This window comes from Arvicola amphibius, chromosome 8, assembly GCF_903992535.2.
Source record: "Arvicola amphibius chromosome 8, mArvAmp1.2, whole genome shotgun sequence".
Classification (NCBI taxonomy): domain Eukaryota; kingdom Metazoa; phylum Chordata; class Mammalia; order Rodentia; family Cricetidae; genus Arvicola; species Arvicola amphibius.
Window position 1 is genome coordinate 13,130,068 of NC_052054.1, and position 25,448 is coordinate 13,155,515.

At 41.3% G+C, this 25,448-nt stretch overlaps 1 protein-coding gene across 1 annotated transcript in view; it reads left to right on the forward strand.

Annotated features, from left to right (window-relative positions):
* Nucleotides 1-25,448, forward strand: part of Ipcef1 (interaction protein for cytohesin exchange factors 1) — an 80,798-nt gene that overhangs the window by 45,873 nt on the left and 9,477 nt on the right. The window contains exons 7-8 of the mRNA XM_038339173.1: nt 3,038-3,404; nt 25,019-25,212. Coding sequence (XP_038195101.1) covers nt 3,038-3,404; nt 25,019-25,212 — 561 coding nt within the window. The remainder of the gene's footprint in view (nt 1-3,037; nt 3,405-25,018; nt 25,213-25,448) is intronic.

The following is a 25,448-nucleotide window of genomic DNA, read 5'->3' on the forward strand; positions in this document are numbered from 1 at the left end:
GTACACACGGAAACACACATTACACGCATGCACAACACATACATATGAAAATGGGATTCAGTAGACTTATTGATCATTATACAGCCTTATTCGCTGAGCATCCAAGAAGACACATGTTAGTTAATTTCAGGTTTTCCCATTAAAAGTTCAGAGCACAGGGCCTTTAAAATTCATAGTGATGTATTGAGTTTGCACATAGGTAAGCATTCTGACTTGGGTTGCCATGTTTCTGAGGTTTTGAAGAGAATTCAAATGTTTTCTTCAGTTTTCTATTTTTAATAATCGCCATCATGCCACTTTTCCTAATTAATAGGATTAATCAAAAGGATGATGACATGAAACTGAACCATAAACTCCCTTCTCTGTCTTACCCCAGGCTAACCCAGAGAACAATGAGTCTATATGTTTGGATTTTTTTTTTTGCTGAATCATGTTAAAAATGGAATATGTTGCTAGATCTTTCATTTGATATGAACTTCATTCAAAATCTTAAACTCCCCTGAAATAAAGGCTTACATATTTTACCATTTGTCAAAATTCTCAAAATATTGCAACACTGAAATGTAACTTATAGAAAATCTCAGCATTAATAATGTCTGCCTCAAAAAAAGTACTTATTGGTGTTGTGGCCTTGGACTATGTCTGTGGATTGATGGCGTTTCCTTCAAGTTCCAACTTGCTCTTGGAGAACAGGCTAGGAAGCTGCTGTCAGAGGATCCAAAAAACTTGCCTGTTCCTATCAGTTGGGCAGCCTTGGCTTCTCTCACACAAATTCAGAGGCTATTAATATATTCCTTTTTCTTTTTTTTATTGATTTTATTGAGATACATTTTTCTCTGGTCCCCTCCCTTCTTTTCCCCTCCCCTTCAACCCTCTCCCATGATCCTCATGCTCCCAATTTGCTCAGGAGATATTTTCCTTTTCTACTTTCCATGTAGATTAGATCCATGTATGTCTCTCTTAGGTTCCTCATTATTGTCTAGTTCTCTGGGATTGTAAATTGTAGGCTGATTTTCTTTGCTTTATGTCTAAAAGCCACTTTTGAGTGAGTACATATGATATTTGTCTTTCTGGGTCTGGGTTACTTCACTTAATATGACACTTTCTAGATCCATCCATTTGCTGCACATTTCAAGATGTCATTATTTTTGCTGATGTGTAGTACTCCATTGTGTAAATGTACCACATTTTCCTTATCCATTCTTTATATAAAGGGGCATTTAGGTTGTTTTCATGTTCTGGCTATGACAAAAAAATGCTGATATGAACGTAGTTGAGAACATGTCCTTGTGGTACAATTGAGCATCCTTTGGGTATATACCTCAAAGTGGTATTACTGGGTCTTGAGGAAGGTTGTTTCCTAATTTTCTAAGAAATCACCACAGTGACATTCAAAGAAGCTGTATCAGCTTTTATTCCCACCAGCAATGCAGGAGTGTTCCCTTTATCCCACAATATCTCCTGCATAAGTTGTCATCAGTGTTTTTGATCTTGGCCATTCTTACAGATGTAAGATGCAATTTCAGAGTTGTTTTGATTTGTATTTCTCTGATGGTTAAGGATGTTGAACATTTCCTTAAGTGTCTTTCAGCTATTTTAAATTCCTCAGTTGAGAGTTCTCTGTTTAGGTCTGTACTCTGTTTTTTAATTGGATTATTTGTTCTTTTGATGACCAATTTCTTGAGTTCTTTGTCTATTTTGGAGATCAGACGTCTGTCTGATGTAGAGTTGGTGAAAATCTTTTCCCATTCTGTAGGCTGTCGTTTTGTCTTGTTGACTGTGTCCTTTGCTTTACAGAGGCTTTTCAGTTTCAGGAGGTCCCATTTGTTAATTGTTTCTCTCAGTGTCTGTGCTACTGGGTTATATTTAGGAAATGGTCTCCTGTGCCAATGCATTCAAGTGTACTTCCCACTTTCTCTTCTATGAGGTTCAGTGTGGTTGACTTTATGTTGAGGACTCTGATCCATTTGGACTTGAGTTTTGTGCATGGTGATAGATATGGGTCTATTTTCATTACATGTTGATATCCAGTTATGCCAGCAAAATTTGTTAACTGTTCTTCCTTTTTTGCATTTTATATTTTTTGCTTCTTTGTCAAAAATCAGGTGTTCATAGGTGTGTGGATTAATATCTGGGCCTTCAGTTTGGTTCCATTGGTTCTCCTGTCTGTTTCTATGCCAATGCCAGGCTGTTTTCAGTACTGTAGCTCTGTAGTAGAGTTTGAAGTCAGGGATTGTGATGAGAGGCTATTAACATATTCTTGTCTCACTCAGTGAAACTATGTTAAAATTTGAAAGTGATTGGGCCTGGCAAGATGGCTCCACAGGTGAGGATGCTTGCTGCTATGCCTGATGATCTGAGTTCCATACACGGAAGCTCCACGGAGGAAGGAGGGGATGGACCCCCTGACCGCTAACACATGCTGCGGCATCTGCTCTCCCCCTCAGTCATAAAATAATAGCATGAAAAATTGTAATTAAAATGTTTTTATGCCATTTATGTATAGGCTTTTTTAGCCTGGATAGTTATGGATAGATAGTTGATTGTGTGCTAAGGAATAGGTAACGGTTACTCAGAGGTCTCATACCTTGTTTGAAGTATGCTACTGGGCTACACCCCAGACCTTTGCTTTTTTTCTTTCAATTGCCTTCCTCAGTTGATTTTGCTCATTTCATTTTAAATTCAATAAGAGATGACAAGGTATCATTATACTGTAAGCATTCTAGAACAATTACTCTAAGAGAGTCTTTAAATGGTTGGAGAGGTTTAAGTTTTTGAGTCAAAATTTTTGATATGGAGATTTTTCAGATCTTATTTGGCAAATTCAAAATTACCCAAATCGTTTCTAGAGAATGTTCCCTGGTGGCTGCCATACAATAATAAGTATCATATATTTGTCCTTTGACTTTTTTTATTCCTGGCCATTTTTTCAAATAATTCCAGGAGAATTTTAATAAAAACAAAGTGAAGAGAATGATGATTTATTCACAATGTTTCCCCTCCTCTTCTTCCTCCTGATTTTATTTGTGGAATACAGGTTGCGCGGCGGGCGTCGTCTTCTTCACCTAAACTGAGAGACTCCTCGTGCTCTTTCTCCTCTCTGGAGACTGCAGGAAAGGCATCCAGCCGGGTTTCTTCCTCAGGATCTAAGGAAAGACAGTCCTGGCTCGACATAGTCAACAATGCGCCTGCTGCTGAAGATGTGGGACATCCCCTGACACTCACTGTACAGGTTCACACACCTTCAGAGGCAAGCAATTGCCCGGCCCCAGAAAACAGCTCCGTCACTTCAGAAAGTGGTTTTTTGAACTCTTTATCTAGTGATGACACGTCTTCCTTGAACAACAATCAAAACCATCTGACAGTTCCAGACAGAGCTGCCGGCTCGAGGATGGTGGACAGAGGTAAACCCTGAAACTGCTTGCCCTTCTTTACATGGTGAATATTTGTTGGGAGTATTAGGGAACTCTGATATAAATTTGTAACTAAAATGTTTAAACACATGAACAGCAATTTGATAATTAGTTACATGGGGCTTAGCCTCCAGCTCCTTCTGTAGGGCTTGCCGGTGGCAGCTCCTCTTGCTAGGTCATGAATTACCTGCTATAAGGTCAGTAATCAAATGCTTTAGACTGGTGGTTCTCAACCTTCCTAATGTCCCCGTCCTTTAATACAGTTCCGTATTTTGTGGAGATCTCAACCATAAAGTTTTTCTCGTTGCTGCTTCACAACTGTAATTTTGCTACTGTTATGAATCATAATGGAAACATCTGTGTTTTCCAGTGTCTTAGGCGACCCCTGTGAAAGGGTCCTTTGACCCACAAAGGGGTCATGACCCACGGGTTGAGAACCACTGCTTTAGACTATGAGGCAGGTAGTTATGTGACCATAATGCAACACTTTTCCATCAATTTGAGAATGACCTCCTCCTTTTTTGTTTGTTCTGTAGTTTGTGCTCTGTGGGTTTGTGGTAATGAAGCCCCAGGGATTTGTGGGATGGATTTATATTGCTTGGATATTGTCACATGGGTTTAGAGCAGCCATTGCAGAGGGCCAATGAGTTGTTTCCTAAGATTATCTGCGTGGTTAATAGAAGGCAAAATCTTCACATGCATTTTGGAGGGCAGCACCTTAATACAGAGGAGGCAGCAGCTTTTATTCCTGGAGAGCAACTTTCTCTTAACAAAGTTGTGTGTAGAAATCAATAATGTTTCTCTAAATATTCTGTGATAATACTCATTTTTGATTCATGACATTCATGACAAGTCTTTTCTAATTATGCCTCATTTATTCTGGTGTAAAACAAGCTTATCTGGTATGTCCGTGAGCCAGTGGAGAATGATGGATTTGCACCATAGGTTTTCAGTATACTGCTAAAAGTTAGCTTGCTAAATTCCAGCACGAACTTGCAGGAGTTGCCCAATGATATGAATGACAGCTCTTTCTCCCCTACTCTAAGGAGGGAGGTTGTCCTTAAGTTCTCGAATTTGGGGGCTGGAACAATGGCTCAGTAGTTTAGAGCAATTGTTGTTCCTTTGGGAGAAGAGTTCAGTTCCTAGAACCCACATTTGGTGGCTCACAATCTCCTGCACCTCCAGCCCAAGGGGTCTTATATTCTCCTCTGGCATCACACACACACACACACACACACACACACACCACACCACACAGAGAGGGGGGGGGGGATAGACGATAAAATCCATTCTTTAATGAAGAATCCATTTTTCAGATATACTCTACTAATTTAATTTTTCAAAGAGAATAATTTAGGCCAGGGATTACAGCTGTAGTCCAGGGTGTAAGTGTGTATGTGTTATTTTAATATATGTGAATTTGAGCATCCAGGCTAGTAGCTCATTCTCAAAGTCACCCCACTTGTTGCTCTCTAGAGATTTTTCTGTGGGTGTTTTACATTAAATAGTATTTTATGTTGATAACTCCAATCTGGGCCAACTACTCGCTTTTCATTAGGAAACCTTCACTAAAGAATGAAGTGATTGGCAAGCCAAACAATTTTTAGAGGTGGACAAGTAGGTAGGATAGGTAAGAGACAGGAAGCATTACCATTGAAAAAGAAGGCAGAGATGAGGATTGTTCTATGAGGGATGGAAGGAATGTGATCCATCTGCCCACAAATACATGAGGGGATTGTGTGCAAACAAAGTACTGGGCGTGACTGTTTCTCCCCAAGCTTATACAACAGAAGCCAGCAGTACAATCAAGTGTTCTGTAGTGAGCTGTGGGCTGCATTCCCGCCGCCCTGCTTTCGGCCTCCTGACTAGCTTATACCCTGAAATAACAACACACAAACTGTATTCTATTAAATACTGCCTGGCCCATTATTTTCAGCCTCTTACTCACATCTTGACTAACCCATATCGAATAATGTATGTAACACCACAAAGGGTGTCTTACCGGGAAAGATTCAGCACATCTGACCTGGTGGCTGGCTTCATCGCATCTGGCATCTCTCTGAGGAGAGGCACAGCGGTCTGCCTAACTTAGGAGAGGCGTAGCATCTGACTGATCCTTCTACCTCACTTCCTCTTCCTGTTCTGTCTACTCCACCCACCTAAGGGGCGGTCTATCAAATGGGCCAGGCAGTTTCTTTATTAGCCAATGAAATCAACTCAAACAGAAGACTCTCCCACATCATTTCCCCTTTTTCTGTTTAAACAATAAAAGAAAGGCTTTAACTTTAACATAGTAAAATTACATATAACAAAATAGTTATCAAGTAAGAATTAGTTACAATATTATATCCATTTTATCTTTTATCATAACAAAGGAAAACTTTAACTATCTATCCATTCTTCAACTCCATCAAAGACTCCAGAAAGATATAATACTACCTAAGTAAACAAGAAATAATCAAATTCCAAACTCTAGAAATCACAGAGACATCTTGCTACCTGGACAGTCACCCAAAGTTCTTTTGTACTGTTGGGGCATCCGTCTTCGGCCTACAGGCCCATAAGTATCCAGCAGACATTTCTATGCAGCAGAAAATTTCGAAGGCAATTCAGTCCCTATCTGCTGTGTCCTTCAGAATGTCTCGCAGACTCTTTCTTGAATCAGGAAACCCCAAAAGATCATCTCACATTTAGACAAGTTCAGCAGTTCTCTCTCTGTGGGTTCTTTGTGCCCAGTCAATGCATCTGTCCAGGCAAGAGCAGTTTCTTGCCCAAATGGCTATCAAACTCAATATGGAGCTTCTTCAATGCCCATCTTCCTTTTGAAGTAGTTTGGTGCTGCCAGGAGCAGACGTGTCTCATTGTCATGAAAAACCCTAAGTTATTAAGACATTTAAAATGCAATATTCTATAGTCTTTGGAAGATATGAAGTATGCCTATCTAACTGAAATATATCTCTATATATCTAGAAAATCTAACATAACTACAAGCTTGACTATTATCAATGATTATCCATTAACAACCTATATTTCCTAATTATACATTACATTTTAAAATGAACTACACATTCACAATACCTTAATCATTATTAGAAATACATACACATATAACAAAATTGTATCACTAAAGCAAAATCCATATCAATGCAAATTATTCATATCTATATCATATCCCCCTTTAAATGTAAAAGAACATTTATAAACAATATTTGGGAATATGGGTGCAGTTATTTCTCTCCAAACTGCTTCCTGCTGAATGGGGACGCTGTTAATCAGATCTTTCATGGTGTAACCTGTGTGCCAGGTTCATCTCAGTCATCAGTTGAGCGAAGTAATTTTTTGAGGGTGTTCATAGCAACCTTTCAGGAGGTCGTGGTCTATCATACCATATTGGGATAGAAGCAATCCAATGGGTCTCATTTTCTGTAAAAATAAAAGAAGAATCTCTTTTCCAAAGTATCATATCCTTAGATCCAAATTCTGAAGTCAAGGTATTTCCAAGATATCTTTCTTGGATTAGTTCAGCAGCATTTATAAACAAGTATCTTTTAGCAGCTGTTGCTCCTTCCTCAGCATTCAAACAATTCAAAGAGAGCATAATAGTATATAGTATCAAGATTCTCTGTGTATTTTCCATCTTTGTGCAGCTTTATTTTAACCTCTATTTCGTTTATTTTTACTTTTATTTTTTGAGACAGGTTCTCTGTATATCTTTGTCCTGGAATAACTCTGTAGACCAGGCTGTCCTTGAACTCTCAGAAATCCGTCTGTCTCTGCCTCCCCAGTGCTGGGGTTAAAGGTGTGTGCTACAACACCTTGAACTCACAGAGATCTTTCCGTCTCTGCCTCCCAGGCATTCGGATTAAAGGTGTGTCCTGCCACACTTTGAAGTCACAGAGGTCAATCTACCTCTGCCTCCCAAGTGTTGGGATTAAAGGTGTATACCACAACAAACTACTTCCTTTTTCTTTCTTTCTTTCTCTTTTTTTTAACTGTAAGAACTTTAACTTTTAGCCTGCATGTATTTTTAACTCACTGCAAACCATTTAGAGGTTTTCTTTGTCTTTGAATCTCTCTTTACTGTATATCTCTCTTTTTCTGACCACACGAGTCTTTAATTTACCAAGCAATATAGGTAGGATTAAAGCCGTGGCTTTGACAGCTAGATCCAGCCCATTCCTTAGCTTTCCTGCCTCATGGCAGAGGTACCGGCTATAGCCTTGTTTCTCACCACAACTCTGTGGCGGTTCAAGGTCCCTGCCAGCAAGCAAGCTGCAACAGTGTTAAACAACACTCAAAAGCTCCATAGTCAGGACCGCCTGCTTGAAAGAGTCAGAGTTTGCCCTGGTGGGACGGCCCAGAAAGCTGGCATTTTAAAATGGCACAGCTTTTTTCCTGCTACGGCTGAAAACCGAAAAACAAACGTTCAGCTTTTCATCAACACCATTTAAGTGTTTCATGGCAGGACCTCTTAAAAGAGCTGCAAGATTTTGCAGCTAAAGCTGAGTCAGGAAGCCTCTCTTAAATGAGAGTGCTTTCTTACCTCTAGCAAGCAAAGCCAAACCTGAGAAATAACTGCTACCAAGAAAACATGCTTTACTCTATTCTTTCCCAAGCTTTCTCAGGCTTTCTGTGGATTCAATTATCCACGTGGGCGCCATTCTGTAGTGAGCTGTGGGCTGCATTCCCGCCGCCCTGCTTTCGGCCTCCTGACTAGCTTATACCCTGAAATAACAACACACAAACTGTATTCTATTAAATACTGCCTGGCCCATTATTTTCAGCCTCTTACTCACATCTTGACTAACCCATATCGAATAATGTATGTAACACCACAAAGGGTGTCTTACCGGGAAAGATTCAGCACATCTGACCTGGTGGCTGGCTTCATCGCATCTGGCATCTCTCTGAGGAGAGGCACAGCGGTCTGCCTAACTTAGGAGAGGCGTAGCATCTGACTGATCCTTCTACCTCACTTCTTCTTCCTGTTCTGTCTACTCCACCCACCTAAGGGGCGGTCTATCAAATGGGCCAGGCAGTTTCTTTATTAGCCAATGAAATCAACTCAAACAGAAGACTCTCCCACATCACAAGTGGGATGTGTAAACATGAGTTAAGAAACATTTTTTTTGAAGTTATGAGCTGTTCAAAGTTAAGGTGACTTGTACCTGTGTGTCGTCATCATTTGAAGATGGCCATTTTCATTGAGAGTAGAGTGTGTATTATGGAGTGATAGCATTTTTGTTCTTGTGACAACACAAGAAATCTCCAAGAGTTGATCTTAAGTGACCTTTGGTTTGGTGCTTACAAGGTGCAGATATATGGCCTTGCATACAGCCAAGAATAAATGGGCAGCACAAATTAGATTAAAGGTTTGTTTGTTTTTAAAGGACATGAAGTTGGGAGGGTAGGGATGAGGATGTGGAGCTTGAAAGAGCTGTGGAAGAGGAAGTGAACATGATCAAAACACGGTACAAAGCTCTCATAAAAATAAATAAACAAATGTGAATAACTGTGAAAAAGAAGATACTGATGTTAAGAATGGGGAAACCAAGCCAACCGTTGTTTCCCCTTTAAGAATTTACTTATTTGATTAGGAAAAGAAGCAAAAAGAAGGGGTTGGCAAGATGGCCCAGCAGGTGAAGCACTTGCTATATAAGCTTAAGAACCCACGTTTGAGCCCCTGGCCAAACATAAAGGTAGAAGAAAAGAGTTGACTCTAAGAAGCTGTTCTTTTAATCTGCACATATATTGTGGCACATATGTGCACACCCACACCTCCTACGCATGCAATAATAGTAAATAAATAAGTTTAATAAGAGGTAGAAATAACCCTCTCCTCTTTGTGACAATCAAGACTTCCAAAACTTCAGAGATGCTAAAATTCCATTTACGTTCTTTCCCAAGAGATAACCCTACAGATTGAGTTTCCCTTTAGGATTAACAAACAGAGTCACGAGAAGATGCTTGTGTTTCTCTTCCCTGCCTAAGTGCCATCCTGGGAATTCATGTGCTGAGAAATCCAGCTGGGAGCCAACAGCTCTTTTAATCTAAGAATAAAGAGACCTGGTAGTAATCAGTTTTGAATTACACACAGAATGACCAACAAAATTTAGGTGATTTTTCAAACAGCTTGATGGAAAGGTATTTCTCCTGGTAGAGAGGAAGAGAAAATGAAGGTATTTTCCCTCACTAGTTTGATGGCAGTTGCCATATGTTAGAGAATTCTTGCTGCTGATTTTCTCCTGCTGCTGGGGATTTGGTTTCATTCCCAGAAGAGCTGAACCACATCAAGTCATCTCCATGGAAACGGCAGCCCAATCTTCCCCTGTGATTGCTGTGACTTGATGTTGAGTAATCAACTTGGGTGTTGCGCATGTCTGTGTTTGCCCGTTGGAGAAGAAGGTAGCTTTTTTGTGTGACTTCGAAAAATTGTTGTTTTACCTTTCCAGTGTGGGGAGAAGTCTCTGAAATTCTGGTGTCTAAAATGCTGTGCTGAGCAGAACGGTTTCAGAGCAGGCTTGGAGTTTCAGTGTCATCCATGAGAGGAGTTATAGTGTTAGAAGACTAGGATCTAGTCTTGAGACACATTTTCCGGGAAGGAGGCTTTTATCCTAGAAAAGAATCTTAAAGGTTAATAACCGAGTTCTGAAAAGAGCAGACAGCATGTATTATAGCCTTTCTTTTATCTAGACAATGGAAGAAATATTCTGCAGTTGGTATGCAATTAAAATTGTGGTTGCTAGAATTTTATTCTGAATTCAGATATCCTTTGAGCCATGTCTCTCTGTAGTGTAAGCCATTAGAAACAGGGGAGGGGATGTTAATGGCATGGGCTTGCCTTTGTCTACTGCAGCTTTCAGACTGCAACGACTCTAGGGATTCTCCACCAAGTCGTTCAACAAAGCCTAGCTGGAGAAAGGTGGTGGGGTTACTGGCATGCTCAACTCATCTCTGTTTTCCTATGGGCGCTTCCTTTCTTTGGGGGGTGACTTTCTGGCCATTGCTGTGAAATGTAAGATTTAAAAGTCGATTAAAAAGAAACTAAGTCTGCTACTGAACTCAACTGAATTTAGCGTTGCCGTTATGATTATGAAGATGGTTCTAACATGTACTCATGTACTAACACAACTCGAAAGTGTAAAGATGAGTGTGCTAAAACTCCTTCACATCTAAGTGGGGTGAGTGGGAGGATAAGACATGATTAACAAAAGAAAGCCAGGCAGAAAAGTGTCACAGAGGAGATATACAAGGCTTTACTAATACACAGAATATCATCCCATCCAAGGGAGTCTTGTGCATGGAGGTGGGACATGGGAAAGGGAGGAAGAGAGGCCATCGGGTCAATATTGAATGATGGGCGAGGCATCACTATTCAACAGATAATACATTTGTAATTGAGGTGATGATATACAGGGACCTGTAGTTTCAAACACTCCTTTAGTCTTAGACCAGAGGCTTTCATAGGATAAAGGGAAGCCGGAACTAAGGGGGTTAGGAAGCCTCTGAGGTGCTCAGGGTAAAGGTAGAGATTGGAAACAAAGGAGAGATGGAGGAGTCTGTGTTCTGTCTCATCTCAGTCACTGTGTGCTTAGAATTTCATTTAGTTCAGAGAGTATTTCCCAGTGATCTTATTTTGGAGTAGAATGAGAAATGATTTTAACGTGGTGATAAATATTTACTAATAGGAACATCTTGTATATGTGACAGTGGGCTGTCATGGCTTAGATCTCAAACATGGATAGCTGACTCACTATGTCTTTCATTGCTCCCCATTATGTGCCAAAGATCTCTCTCAATTACCATAAAACAAACTGACTAGGTTGTCTGCAAATCCACCCATGCCCTATAACTAGGTCGTCCGTGGTACTTATATTTTAGTTGGCTTTTTTATCCCTTCTTAGTTCTATACTTTCTACTGGGACTGAGGAAGTAGGAGTGGGAGGCTGTGCCAACTCACTGGAGCAGGAGTTCTGGAGCTGGTGACAGTGGAATCTAGATTCAAGGAGTAGGAATGGGTGACAGCTGGAAAGAAGTAGAAGCCAGAGTTAGAGGTCACAGCTCATGGTGGAAGATGGGCGTGCAAAGCGGAAAGCACGTATTCGGTGAAGGCGCAGGAGAATGCCCTGTGTTGAGAAGGGCATCTTCAGGGGAAGGTTTTTACATAAACACATTCATAAACTGAAAAAGTGCTTTAAAAGAAGTCTGCTCTGGGGGCCAACTACACCAGATACACCCCTGCACAAGGCTGTGACTCCTCAGATTAGAACACTCAGTTTGTTCTTGAGAGAAGAGAGGCCCCTGATGTGTGTCATTTTGGAAACTTCTCTGAAGGCCCTGCTACCAGGATTGTGCTTTATCAACTAGTCTTGAGCATTTCCTGTTTTCTTTTATATGCTTAGAGTTTAGAAGAACACACTGGAAGGAAAGTTAGGGGACATTTTGCTATCTGATGGTAGAGTCATTTCTGAGCTCACCGTTAGGCTATCAATTATGCAGAAGTTCGTATTGGCTCATCGTAAGGTCTAGTGGGTGGGAGCGGATTTGAGAATCACCACAATGGTCTTCAGTCATTTCCGTTTCTTTCTTATAACTCCTTTCTGTTTATAGATACGTGTTTGGTTTTTCTGGTTCTTTCCATGTCTGTCTGCACGTTTCGATCTTTAGTGTTTCTTTATGGAGGATAATTTGTTAGGGTGAAAAGCATCATTTGCATGGACTAACATCACACACACACACACACACACACACACACACACACACACACACAGAGTAGCCACCTTCCTAGCTTTCCTCTCCACCGTTGCTGAAATTTGTTCCTTTCCATTGCTTTCTGGCACTCCATTGTTTGACAACACCATGAGAAGCCTTATCTGTTGGTGAACACAGTCCCCACAGCTTTGGGCTACTGCGTGAAATGTTGATAGAAGCAAACACTTCAAATTCACAGGCTTAGCTTTTAAACAAGGCTGGACTTGTAGAGAGCCTGAGCAGCAAGCACTCTCTCCTCCCTGCCCCACAATATTTCACATGTGTGTGGTTCACTTCTCACAACCCGAAACAGATATGGAGGTATTCCTTCTGAGTAGCCTCCACTCCATCTCAAATTCATGGCCTCTTTTCTTTTAGTTATTCTTGTTGCACTTTATATATCCACACATATGTATATACACAGCATGTAAATACACACACACACACACACACACACACACACACGTCTATATACAACCTACTGAGTCCCTGGAGAAAATAGATTCTTTTTACCTTAGCAGCTATTGACTGTCTTCATCGAGGGATAGGGCCTTAAGACATCCATGCTGGCATGTCACTTGGTGTCATCTGTGCAAATCTTGTTTAGGCAACCATGTCGTTAAGATTTCATAGATACAGTTCCCTCCCCTATGTAAAGGACACTGTCTCGCCATAGACATCTTGGATCTCTCATGCTTGCAATCTTTGTCTTCCTTTTCTGGAGTGCGCTTTGGGCTGCAGGCATGGGGGTTGCATTGTAGATGTATCCACTGGGGCTGTGCACCCCACAGAAATACATATACGTTCTTATGGATTGAAGCCTGTAGTTGGGAGTTTCCTTTTGGCAGGAAAGCTTTGCGCATCTGATTATATGTGATGTCGTGTATCCCCAAACTAGTCTCATAGAAGTCTGCCGTGTTAGGCATGCCCTGTGCTTCTTCTTCGCCTGCTCCTCTCCAAGCATCAGACAACTACTAATCTTTTCCAAGAATGCTGGAATTACGGGCATGTGCCACAATTCCTGGCCAATCTTTTTACTATCTCTTTGTTGTTATCTTTTCTGATATCATGTGCCTTTTCAGATGGACATTTTTTTCCATCTGGTATAGAAACAAGATTTTCCCATGGCTTGATGCATTTATTTTATGGTTTTTTTGAGACAGAGTTTTTCTGTAGCTTTGGAACCTGTCCTGGAACTAGCTCTTATAGACGAGGTTGGCCTCAAACTCACAGAGATCTACCCGCCTCTGCCTCCCGAGTGTTGGGATTAAAGGCATGCGTCACCACCACCTGGCATGATACACATTTTTTAAACAATTACTGAACAGTATTACATTGGGTAAATTGATCTCATTTTGTCTGTTCAACTATGAATGACCTCAGAGCTATTTCTAAGTTTTTAGAATGAGAGTTAAGCCTTCAGGTGACCCCTATATGCAGCTGTGAATAGCTGCACGTTGCCAGCTCCTTTGGGTAAACACCAAGGTGGGCCATTGCTGAGTTGCATAAGAATGCATTTCACTTTGTAGGAAATCATAGGCTATTTTGCAACATCTCTGATGTTCTACACTCTCACTAGCAATGGCTTTGAGTTCCCACTGTTCCTCAGGCTCAGTACTGTTTGCTGTTGTCAGGCATCATGGTTTGGATATCTTTCCCCCAGAAACCTATGTGCTAAAGCTTAGTCTCCAGCCTGTGACAATACTGTGAGGTGTGGACCCTTGGAGATGAGGGCAGCTGGTGGGAGGAAATTGCTTACTGGGGGCCTATAGCACCTTAAAAGGACTTTTGATTAATACCACTTTTGCATCTTAAGTAAGAAACTCCTTCCCACACTGATTTTATGTGTTGGTGATATTTGTATGTGGTTTTATTATTCTCTCTCTCTTTCTATCTCTCTCATTCTCTCTCTGTGTGAATGTGCACATGCACTCATGTGTGCACATGTGTGAGGAAGCCAGAGTTTTATGTTCAGTCTCTCTTTTGAACTTTTGAAACAGAGCCCTTTCTTGAACCTGGATCTCTGCTTTCCTAGGCTGTCCCCTGACCAATGATCTTCAGTGATTCCCCCTCTCTCCACCCCATTCTGGGGTTATAGATGCTTGTCTTGCACTGCAGACCTAGCTTTTCATGTGGGTTCTGCCAGTCTAAACTTGGGTTTTCGTACTTGCTCATCTGGCACTTTACCTTCTGAATCGTCTCCACAGCTCTTGCACTGATCTTATGAGCCTATTGTTTCCTGCTGTATGAATGGTTTGAAGTCACTTCTCCATGCTTCATCAACAAGATGCAATCACGCCTGGCTTTATCTACAAGTGTAACCCCTTCCCTCGCCCCATATCTTCTATTTTAAACACACTCTTTCTCCTAGATGGTCTCCTAAATCCTCAGGGGCTTCTTTTCTTATCAGTCTATTTCTCCCAACCGTAGACATCCATCTCATCTAGTCAATAGTCTACTGTTTTTCTGCCCTGCCTCACACTATTCTTTAAGTTTTTATTAAAATCTTATTATCTAGGAAAGTATTTTTTTTTTTACCTTGTTCTATTTAAAGGGTGTTTGGTATGTTATTGATCATTTTAATTTCCAGATACTTTCTATACTTGTTTGTGGTTTGTGTACACACACATTCCAACACACATACACAGATACACAAACACACACATTCTTGGGTTTGGATTGCATTGTGTCTTTAGAATCAACCAGAGGGAAGTATAAATTGTTATGATTTAATATTTTTTCAATTTATAAAATTATTCTTTTAACCTGTTATAGTTTATCTGTTTTATTATATCTTGTAATAAAATTTTGTGATTTCTCGTCTTCTCTATAGAAGATCTATTTTGTTAATTTCTACAAGTTATATTTTAAATGCTACTTTAAGATATATATTTATTTTATTTGTAATATTTCATCACAGTAGTGTGAGCTGCGGGCAGGCCTGCTTTTCAACCTGCCCGGCTCCCGCATGGTTAGCTTTTTACCTGAAATAACAACACACAAACTGTATTCATTTAAACACTGCCTGGCCCATTAGTTTCAGCCTCTTATTGTCTAATTCTCACCTCCTGATTAACCCATTTCTAATAATCTGTGTAGCACCACAAAGTAGTGTCTTACCGGGAAAGATTTAGCATGTCTGACCTGGTGGCTGGCTTCAATGGCGACTGTCGCAGAGAGGAGAGGCAGGGCAATTGCCCGAGGCATCTGCCTCATTCCCAGCATCCTGTTCTGTCTACTCCACCCACCTATGTTCTGACCTATCAGGACAAGCAGTTTCTTTATTAAATAACCAATGAAATCATCATCAGATAGATAGAAGACACACCTACATCATTTATATACATATATGTACATATATATATATACCTATATATATATATATATATATATATATATGTATTTGGAATTAAGCTTTTGGTTTCCCTTGCTCATGTGTTGTCCTGCTAATGACTGAACCCAGAGCCTTTCATATTCTAACCAGGTGGCTGTCACTGAGGCACGCTCATCTGTGGTTATGTAAGTGCACTTGAAACGAAGTATATTTGTAAAAAATTTTAACTTTTTTCTTTAACTCTCATATATATTTATGTCTTTATAGATATATTTATAAATATATCACATATATTTATATCTTATATTATTTTAATATATTAATTAGTATATTTATATTTTATTATATGAATATATACATATATTCATGCCTCTGTAAATAAGGCAGTTTTGCTATTTTATCTCCAGGCAGTTTATGTCTTATTTATTTTTCATGTTTTGGGACAGCTATGCAGCCCATATGTCTATGAATGGTATAGCGGGCACTTTATAGTATGGTTGGTATCATAAACAATGTTTCTCCATCACCACAAAGCTAGAAAGAGATTTTTATTTTTACTTTCTCTTTATGAATGAAGAAAGCAGAATTTAAGATGATAGGGTAAATTGCTTCAAATCATAATGTAAGTATTTAAGGTGGGAATCCCCCAGGGAATGTACTTTTGTTTCAGCCTTGTTCTGAGCTCCGGGGTGTCCCCAGCAGTGTTTATACTGCATAGGACCCCAGGACTTTTGGAAGAAATGAAAGGTCAGAAGCTACAGGATAAGTGAAGAAAGGTGTTAGTGTGTCTAGCTAGACAGACTAAGGGTTGGAAAGAGGTGTATAAGGAACTTGATTCTCTGTGTCTGTAAAAAACACCTGAAATATCCTGGATCAAAATACCAAGCCAATCAGGAACAATTTTATGTCCATATTTATTGAGACTTTACATGTTGTCCAACCAAATAAGTGAGCTCTTAAACCACACGACTCTACTCTGGAAAGGCATTCAATGCTTGTGGCTGGGTGGTAACACTGGGGACCTGCTGCAATCCAGACCTTCACGTTTGGGCCTGAAAACGCAAAGTGACCGTTGGGATTATTCTCAGACATTTGAAAGGGGTCTACAACTTCCTGTGTAGGAATAAGCACAGTAGGAAATAAACACTAGAAACTTGAGCATCCTCATCCATCCCAGGGCTGCACCTGTAGGGAGGCCAGTGCTACCGCCCCCAGCTTACGTTACCAGGTGTGTACCCCCAGGGCTCTCTTTTCTACATGGTCTCAGGAGCCATCTCAGGTCCTCTCGCTTGTGAGACAAGCTCCTTGTTTACCAAGTCACTCGCTCAGCACTCTCGTTCCTATTTCTAACCACTCACGCCTTTATTATATTCATATCTCCTGCTCTCACACACAGGCTATGTACACAACTCACTCAACGGAGAATGGAAGGGCTTCCGTTATCTGTCTGGTTCAGACTGAGGGGTCCTAGATCTCTGGTCATCCTCTGATTTTCCCATCCTTTAAGCAGGAAACATGGGCACCTCAGCATGCCCAGCTCTGGGTAGACCCTTTGCAGAAGTAGCAAAAACAGGGATCTGAATAGTCAGCTGGTTGCTGCTGATACAGTATCTGTAGACTGTCGGGTTCAAGGGTCTCTGTTGAGCTTTATGAAAATTGAACTACACTGCCCAGACTGTATTCACAGGATATCATAATATAGGAATGATAACCTTGGGTATAAAACCCATGTTTGTACCATGTTGTGTTTATAGGATGTTGTAGCATAGGGAATGATAGCCTTCTGTTTATACCCTGTTTGTCTCTTCGTGCCTTTGTCAAGCTCTGTGATCTTCCATTATGTTGACATTCTTTTCTGGAAGCCAGTGCTGACGAGGCTCCCTTCCAGGACTGTGGGAAGATTTTGAAGGACTGATGGTAGATGCATCGCCCGACAAAGAAGGAAAAGAGCGCATGGCATCTGCTCCACTTGCAGTGGCAGAGTCTGGAGACTTGTCCATCGGCATGATGCTCTCCTTATGTGCTTGATCAGAAGTACTTTTAGATTCAAATTAGCTGTCTAGATTTGTTTTTATTTGAGGAATTGAAGTCTGCATAATTCAAGTCTTGCTGTGTTGTCGGATTGCCTAATTACCACATAAAGAATGAGTATAAGAGCCTTTTGATCTCTAGGCATCAGCTGTTATATATTAAATATTATTTTTTAGGATATGCAGTGTGTACATATCACCATTTTCTTGTTGGCCTTGTTGGTGACAGGTGTCTACTGTGGCTTTTCTTTTCTTGAGCACTGGAACATTGCATGTGAAACTTGTAGTGCTTTTTTTCTCCCTAGTACTTTCCAAATGTTTTACATTTGAAGATTAAAATGATCTCTCTTAGGATATTATTTGGACTTTTCAACTCTCTAAAAGGTTTCTTTTTCAAACCCGGGCATAAAATCTGGTGCATGAATTTATCTCCTGTCTTCTGAAGCCAGCTTTTATGTTTTAAATAGAAAACAAACAGCCACATTCTAGAAAGCACAAGCAAGACCAAAAATAAGATAGTGGGGGAGGCAGAGTTGAAAATACAGCATTTCAAGAGATAATCTGCATACAGTGTTCCCGACAGGCAAATTCTGGGCCTTGGGAGCTGTCCTGTCCTGCCAGAAGCAGACAATAGGATAGCACGTAGGAGGAGGAAGCCACACATTCACTTTGCACAGTCTTGGGAAGGAGAGAACTTCTAAGCATTAGTTAAAATGCTGGTATGTTTCCAATCTTGCTATAAGGGACCTATGTTGTAGTTACCTTTTTCTTTAGATCTATATACTTCATTTCATATGTATAAGTGTTTTGCATGCACGTATGTATGTGTGCCACATGTGCCTAGTGCTGCAGAGATCAGAAGGTTTTCTGGTACCGGAGAGCCTGTAACTGGAGTTCCAGATGGCTGGGTGTCACCATATGGGTGCTGGGAATTGAATCTAGGTCCTCTCTAAAAGCAACAAGTGCTCTTAACCACTGAGTGAACGCTCCAGCCCCAAGGACCTTGGGATATGCATTCTATCCCTTTTCCATTCTAACTGACTCAAATCTGGAGAAAGTTTACTAGTCTTTGACATATTCTGAGTTAGTCTAGCTGACGTCTAGTAAAAACAGTTATTTCAGGTTCCTTTCTATTCACCCTGTGGTGTAGTGGTGCTTACCAGCCCTGATTTGAGGTGTACTTCATTTGAATAGAGCTGGATTGCTTTCCTTTTCTCTTTGATTAGGGTATGTCCCAGAGACAGCCAGTGTGGCGTTGTGACTAGTCTCGGTTTTCTAGTTGTCATTCAAGTCCGTTTGCCCTCCTGAGAATCCAGTCCGGTTAATTTTACCAATAGGTGGTCCAACCCTGCTACTGAAAGTATATCAGTGGACCTATGAACTCACCAAAAATCTAGAAGGTCTAGAAGGGCTGTGGAAATAACTATGTAAATACAAAGACTTGGATTTGATCCCTAGTGTCCATGTGAACATCCGTTTGTCCTGGTTTGTTTGTAGTCCCGATGCTGAAGAGGTAGAGAGGCATCCTGGAATTCACCAGCCACCCTAGGCTACCCCATGAGTCTCAGATCCCTATGAGAGACTTGGAATCCAAAACCAATATGGATGTGGTCTGAGGAATGACAATCAAGATTGACACCAGGCCTCTACATGCAGGCATGCAAATGTGCATGTGCATCAGTTTATGCAGGAACATGCACATGTGTACACACATACACATATACACATGCATTCATCTACACACATGTTGCACATCCACATCCACTCATTCATACACATACATAGGCACACACTCTTGCACGCTGGTGTACATGCGTACACACACACACACACACACACACACACACACACACACACACACACACACGCTTAGATCAGCACCATCCCAGATGGACTTGAAGCAGAACCTGCATTTTCCTGAGTTCCCCGGGAGACTGTTGCCCTGTTCAAATTTGTGAAGAATGGTCTAGAAATACATGGGCCTCCACATAATGGAGCTTTTATTTTTAGTGCCCACCACTAATTGGCAGCAGAGGGAAAAAAAAAATCACTGACTGTTTTTCAAGACTCTACTTTCCCTGTCTATAAGATAACGCTTCCAACCTTGACAAACACCAGTCAGATGAAGGGCGATAGACCATCAGGCACCCGTGTATCGGTGGGAATTCAAGTCCTGTCCCACAGGGAAGACTGTGATACACACTTGGGAGGGAACACTTCACTGTCAGACAAAAGTCACTTGTTTTGTCTCGGGAGAAAAGGGAGGTGGGAATAACTCACATGGCTTCTGTTTCCAATGGGGGAGAGATGAGGGATCGCTCCTGCCAACCCTCTCATCTTTAACTTTGCAATCTGGTAAGACGAGAAAGATAAATTCGTGCTTTCTAGAATGAAATTATAATTCAGAAAAGAGCTGCATGTATACAAAAAGGGATGTTAAATTTATTTTACTACAAGGCTAACCTAGAGGGGCTGAGAGATGCTCGGTGGTTCAGAGTACCCCTTGTTGCTCTTGCAGAGGTCCTTGGTAGGCTTTCAGCATCAACATGGGGACTCACAACTGTCTGCAACTCCAGATCCAGAGGATCTGATGCCTCTTCTGACCTCCGCTGGCACCAGGCATACATGCACATGGTGCATATACAGACATGCAGGCAAAACACTCACATCCACAGAATAAAATAAATATTAGGAAGATATTGAAAGGCTAATTCAGAGAGGCTTACCTGGCAGGGCCTGAGCTCCTACAGCAACCCATCATGGTACAGCTGTGCTTGGAGAGGGTGACCCAGCAGCACTACAGCAGATACACCATTCAGAAGGACTCCTCTCTCCTCTACTTCATGGTCAGAGGCAAGCTGTATTGTCATACATATGTACCTGTGGATCCCCCTTTATCCAATGTTTCCATTATCACCTGCTTCTGTTATTACTAGATGTTCATGTTATGGTCCCGCAACGACCTAAGCACCAGCCACTAACAGCAGTAAAAACAATATATATCCCCTGTCTTGGTGTGGACGTGGATGAGTCACAGACAAGTCCCCTGGGTGTCTGGTAGCACGCCACACCTCTCCTAGAATAGGACTCAGTAGGAAGTCATTGAAGGCTTTTTCTTTACTCCTGACGGTACTGTCTGCTCTTTCATTTTCTATGAGTTTGTGGAGCATTTGAGAATTGTATTATTAGAGGTCTGACATTAGTTTTTCAGGTTCTGGTTTCTGCTGAGGGAGAAGAATCAGATGACTGATTTGTTTTTGTCAGTTGGTCTTTAACTGGACACACCCAGTCCTTGCCAGGATGGGATCTTGCTCCTGGATGGGCTGAAGCAAAAGTCCTTATCTTTCAAGCATTGCAGATGGCTTACAGAGAACTGAGTATTAACTTTTACACACGCACACACACACAAACACACACACACACATTCATACATACACATGCATGCACGTACATGCACACATGCCTTGTACATTTCAAGCATTGCAGACGGCTTACAGAGAACTGAGTATTAACTTTTACACACGCACACACACACAAACACACACACACACTCATACATACACATGCATGCACGTACATGCACACATGCCTTGTACACACACGTGCACACACACAGACATGCATACACACATGCACACTCACACGCTCACACATGCACATGCATGCACACACACTCACACACATGCCCATGCTCATACACACACACACACACAAAACATGTGTGCACACACATGCACACAGACATGCATGCACACACGCTAATTAATATCTTCATGACTAACAACCCAAAGTTTAAACTAGGTAAAGAGGAAACTGTGTATGTGTCAGTGAGGGAGTGTGCAGATATAACTTCTGATATTTTTAACATAAACATTATTAATTTTACATCAGTATATTACGCATAAAAAATTATCCAAAAGAAGAAATCCTATTCATTTTTTTTTAATTTGGAGAACATACTCTGTTCCTTCTCATCCCAAACCTCTAAGTTTATTTTTATCATGACTGATTTATTATCTGTTGAGCCAGATGAATTATGTTGCTATAGTTTTACCCTGGCATAATTATACATGTAATGTATTAGTGAAAAACAAATTACGCTTTTATCTCTGTCCTTAGTAACTACTGCTTGGTGAGCACGAGGCATCTCAGTGAAACAGTTCTTTATTTAGCTTTTTTCATACGTTTGCTTATTTCTTAAAGCTTGTTCTGCGGATGTTACTTATGAAATAAATACAGCAAGGGGTTTTTAGATATAGTGTTACATGGTTGACTATGAAAAAGAGAGCATCGTGGGTTCTGTGTCCTTGTGCTTGTGACAAGTTCTCAATGCTAATGGGTCTTTATGAGCTGTTTGTCTTTGCTTTTGTTTCTGTGAAATAAGATCTTCCACAGAGCCCCGGCTGACCTTGAACTGGATGGCTTCCTGTCTCTACTTCCCAACCACCCCCTAGGATCACAGGGTCTGGCTCCATTTGCTGTAGTTGCTTAAGAAAGACTATTCTAGGACTTGGGGTTTCTCTGTGAACATGGCACCTGCTATCATGATGCCTTCTAAGAACCCACTTTAGCTTTTTCGGCTGCAGTGACATACTTCACACAGCCTCAGATTTATTGTTGGTGGGCTGTAGTTTGCTCGCAGAGCTGGACAGCTATCACCACAGCATGATTCGAGAACATTCAGCCCCACAGAAAGAAAACCCTATGCATGGCAGGCATTCCTCACTTCCATCTGTGCCCTTGGCTTCCCAGGAGCTTTCTGTCTCCATGAGTTGGCTTGTTCTGGATATTTCATATGCTAGAACCTGCGGTCTTTTGTGACTGTTTTTTTTTTTTTTCCAATAATTATGATCCCAAGTTGAATCCAGGTTGTAACGTGGTGGGAGATTTAACACTTCATTAAGTTTTTGCTGAGGGCTCTAATGTGCATATATCACATTCCCTTCATCCACTTAAGCACTGATAAAAGATGTGTTCATCTCCTTTTTTCTTCTAAATTACGCTGTTATGAGTAGCTATGTACAACTGATGTGGGAACATGTTTCTCTTTCTCTTTAATATAAATGCAGAGTTGGAACTGCAGGGTGCTATTGTCATTGTAACTTCTTGCAGACCATCAACCTGCTTTCTGCAATGGTGGCTCGTTTTTCTTTTTTTTTGTATTCATTAGAATGGTTGTATTCTCATTTGATAATTTTATAATTAAATTGTATAAACTCAAGATTATTAGAATATCAATGAATATATATATTGTTATTATTATTTTTTTATTAAAAATTTCTGCCTCCTCCCCGCCTCCCATTGCCCTCCCTCTCCTCCCGCTCCCCTCCCCCTCCCTCTCCAGTCCGAAGAGCAGTAAGGGTTCCCTGCCCTGTGTGAAGTCCAAGGTCCTCCCCCGTCCATCCAGGTCTAGGAAGGTGAGCAACCAAACAGTCTAGGCTCCCCCCCCACCAAGCCAGTACATGCAGTAGGATCAAAACCCAGTGCCATTGTCCTTGGCTTCTCAGCAGCCCTCTTTGTCTGCCATGTTCAGGGAGTCCAGTTTTATCGCATGCTTTTTCAGTCCCAGTCCAGCTGGCCTTGGTGAGCTCCCATTAGATCAGCCCCACCATCTTGGTGGCTCGCTTTTCATTTCGACTGGTAGTAAAGGAGAGCCTCCATCTCTCCTCATCCCTGACTACACCTAATGACTGTTTGTCTTCGTTATATCAACCATCCAGACAAGTATGGCCCAGCATCCCTTAGGCTTTGGGTTTTCATTTTCCTAGTGATTAACAACGAGGATTTCTTTTCTTGAGTTGATTGACATAAGTTGACTTTTGATGGCTGCACAATGTACAAGGTCAAAGGTCTATTTTCAGATATATTTTTACACAGTTTCCTTCCTTTTTTGATACCATTTGATTAGGAGACAAAGTAGTTGCTTTGGGTCAGGAGTGGTGGTGCACACCTTTAATCTCAGTACTCAGAAGGTAGAAATAATCTGATCTCTGTGAGTTCTGGGACAGTCTGGTTGACATCAACATCGCCAGTTCCAGCTTGCTGAGGCTACACAGTGAGACATTGTCTCAAACAAAAGAAAAAAAATGCTGTTCTGGCTAACACTTTAAGCCAGCTGTTAGAAAGATTTTGTTTTGTATTGAGGCAAGTATTGAGCATAACTCATAATGACTCTCTGAGGTAAATGAGCAGAAACTCATTTTTAAGCATTTCTAATCACAGAAGAATAACTATGATGTGAGGCGAGTCCCTGTGTTCTGGTATTCCTCCACTGTCCTATGTATCTATCTCAGAGCCCATTTTGTTCAGTCTGGCTGTGTGATCATACTGTCCATATGGCTCTCTCTGAATCTTCTTTCTCAGCACAGGAGGGGAGACAAAAACATTGAGGGCTTCATGAGGGAAAGAAACCTCATTGTGTTTATTTCCCAAGATTGTTTTCAGGAAACAAAGGAACAAGGAATTGAAATGCTCTATGAGAAACAGAAGCCATGCAGAGTCAATATTTTCTTCAGGTGCTGCTGCTGTCATTTAAGGTCCCCATGGATACCTGTGATTGAAAGCCATACCCACTGTAGCCTCACAAGGGGAATATACTGGCTCCTTATGTCTAGAGGCTCCTAGAAGGCACTGGCTCCATTCTGATTCTTGGGACGACTCCTGGAAACTTTTAGCTCATATATTTACTTTTTTTTTTAAAGTAGAAAGCATCCCTGACACCCCCAAACAAATGTCTCAGGACTGAGTCTTTGTAGTGCCCACTCTATCCCTTAGTGGTCTGCAGAGGCACCTTGCTCTCTAGACTCTGGTGGGCTGAGGCAGATAGGTGTAGTTAAAAGGAGGGGGGCTACTGTAGTGTGGGGTGGCGTGAGAAATGATATCTACCACCAGCAAACAGGCAAACTTGTTCCTCAGAAAACTCTGGGAGGCACCAGGAAATAGGTGTTCAGACTTTGTGGTAAACGTTAGCTTGCAGGGCTTGCCTGTCAAACAATTTATCTACTTCACAGGTTCAGAAATGGACAGACGAACCCAGATAAATTATCTCCTAGCCTAACTCTTAGCCTGATTTGGATGTGAGATGGATCTTGGAGTCGCTATTCAAATGATTTAAGATTTTAGGAGGTATTGAAATCATTTGTGTGAGAGAAGGATATAAATTTTAAGGGGTTAGAAGTGGATTGAAATGTCTCCCACAAACTTTTGGAAAATTGAAGTACTATACCATACTCTCAAAGTCTCCAAGCAATAGGTCAGTGTGTGGCCTTACTAGGACATGCTATAGTTATGCATCAATAAGTGGTTCGTGGTTTCCTGAGTAGCAAAATAGCACGGTATGAGTGGCCAGACAACAGAGCATTACTGCTTTGCATGTCTGGAGACGGGCAATCTGAGAGGAAGGTCTGAACAGAACTGTTTGAGAAACACGCTCTCTGATGTCCATGCGTTGGTTTTAATTGGATTTGTGAACACTGTTCTGTTTTAAACAGAAGAAACAAAAGTGTCTGAAGATGATGAGATGGAGAAACTCTATAAATCGTTGGAGCAAGCTAGCCTGTCTCCTCTTGGGGACCGACGGCCTTCAACCAAGAAGGAACTGAGAAAGTCTTTTGTCAAGCGGTGCAAAAACCCATCCGTAAATGAGAAGCTCCACAAGATCAGAACCTTGAATAGCACATTAAAGGTAAGGCAGTCTCGAACTATGAAACCTGGGGGGCGGGAGGGAAGGTAGGCAGAGAATGGCTGGCTGCAGAGAGATTCATAGCCAGCTCAGAGTGCTTCCGTGGGAGGAGGAAAGAGCAGAGCAGGTAGCATCCTCATAGTGGGATGACTCTGGCCTTTGAGAAGCTCTGGGTCGCTCACACAGCAGCATCTGTACACAACAGGCTTCAGTTTTACATACAGTCTGATTCAGTGTTT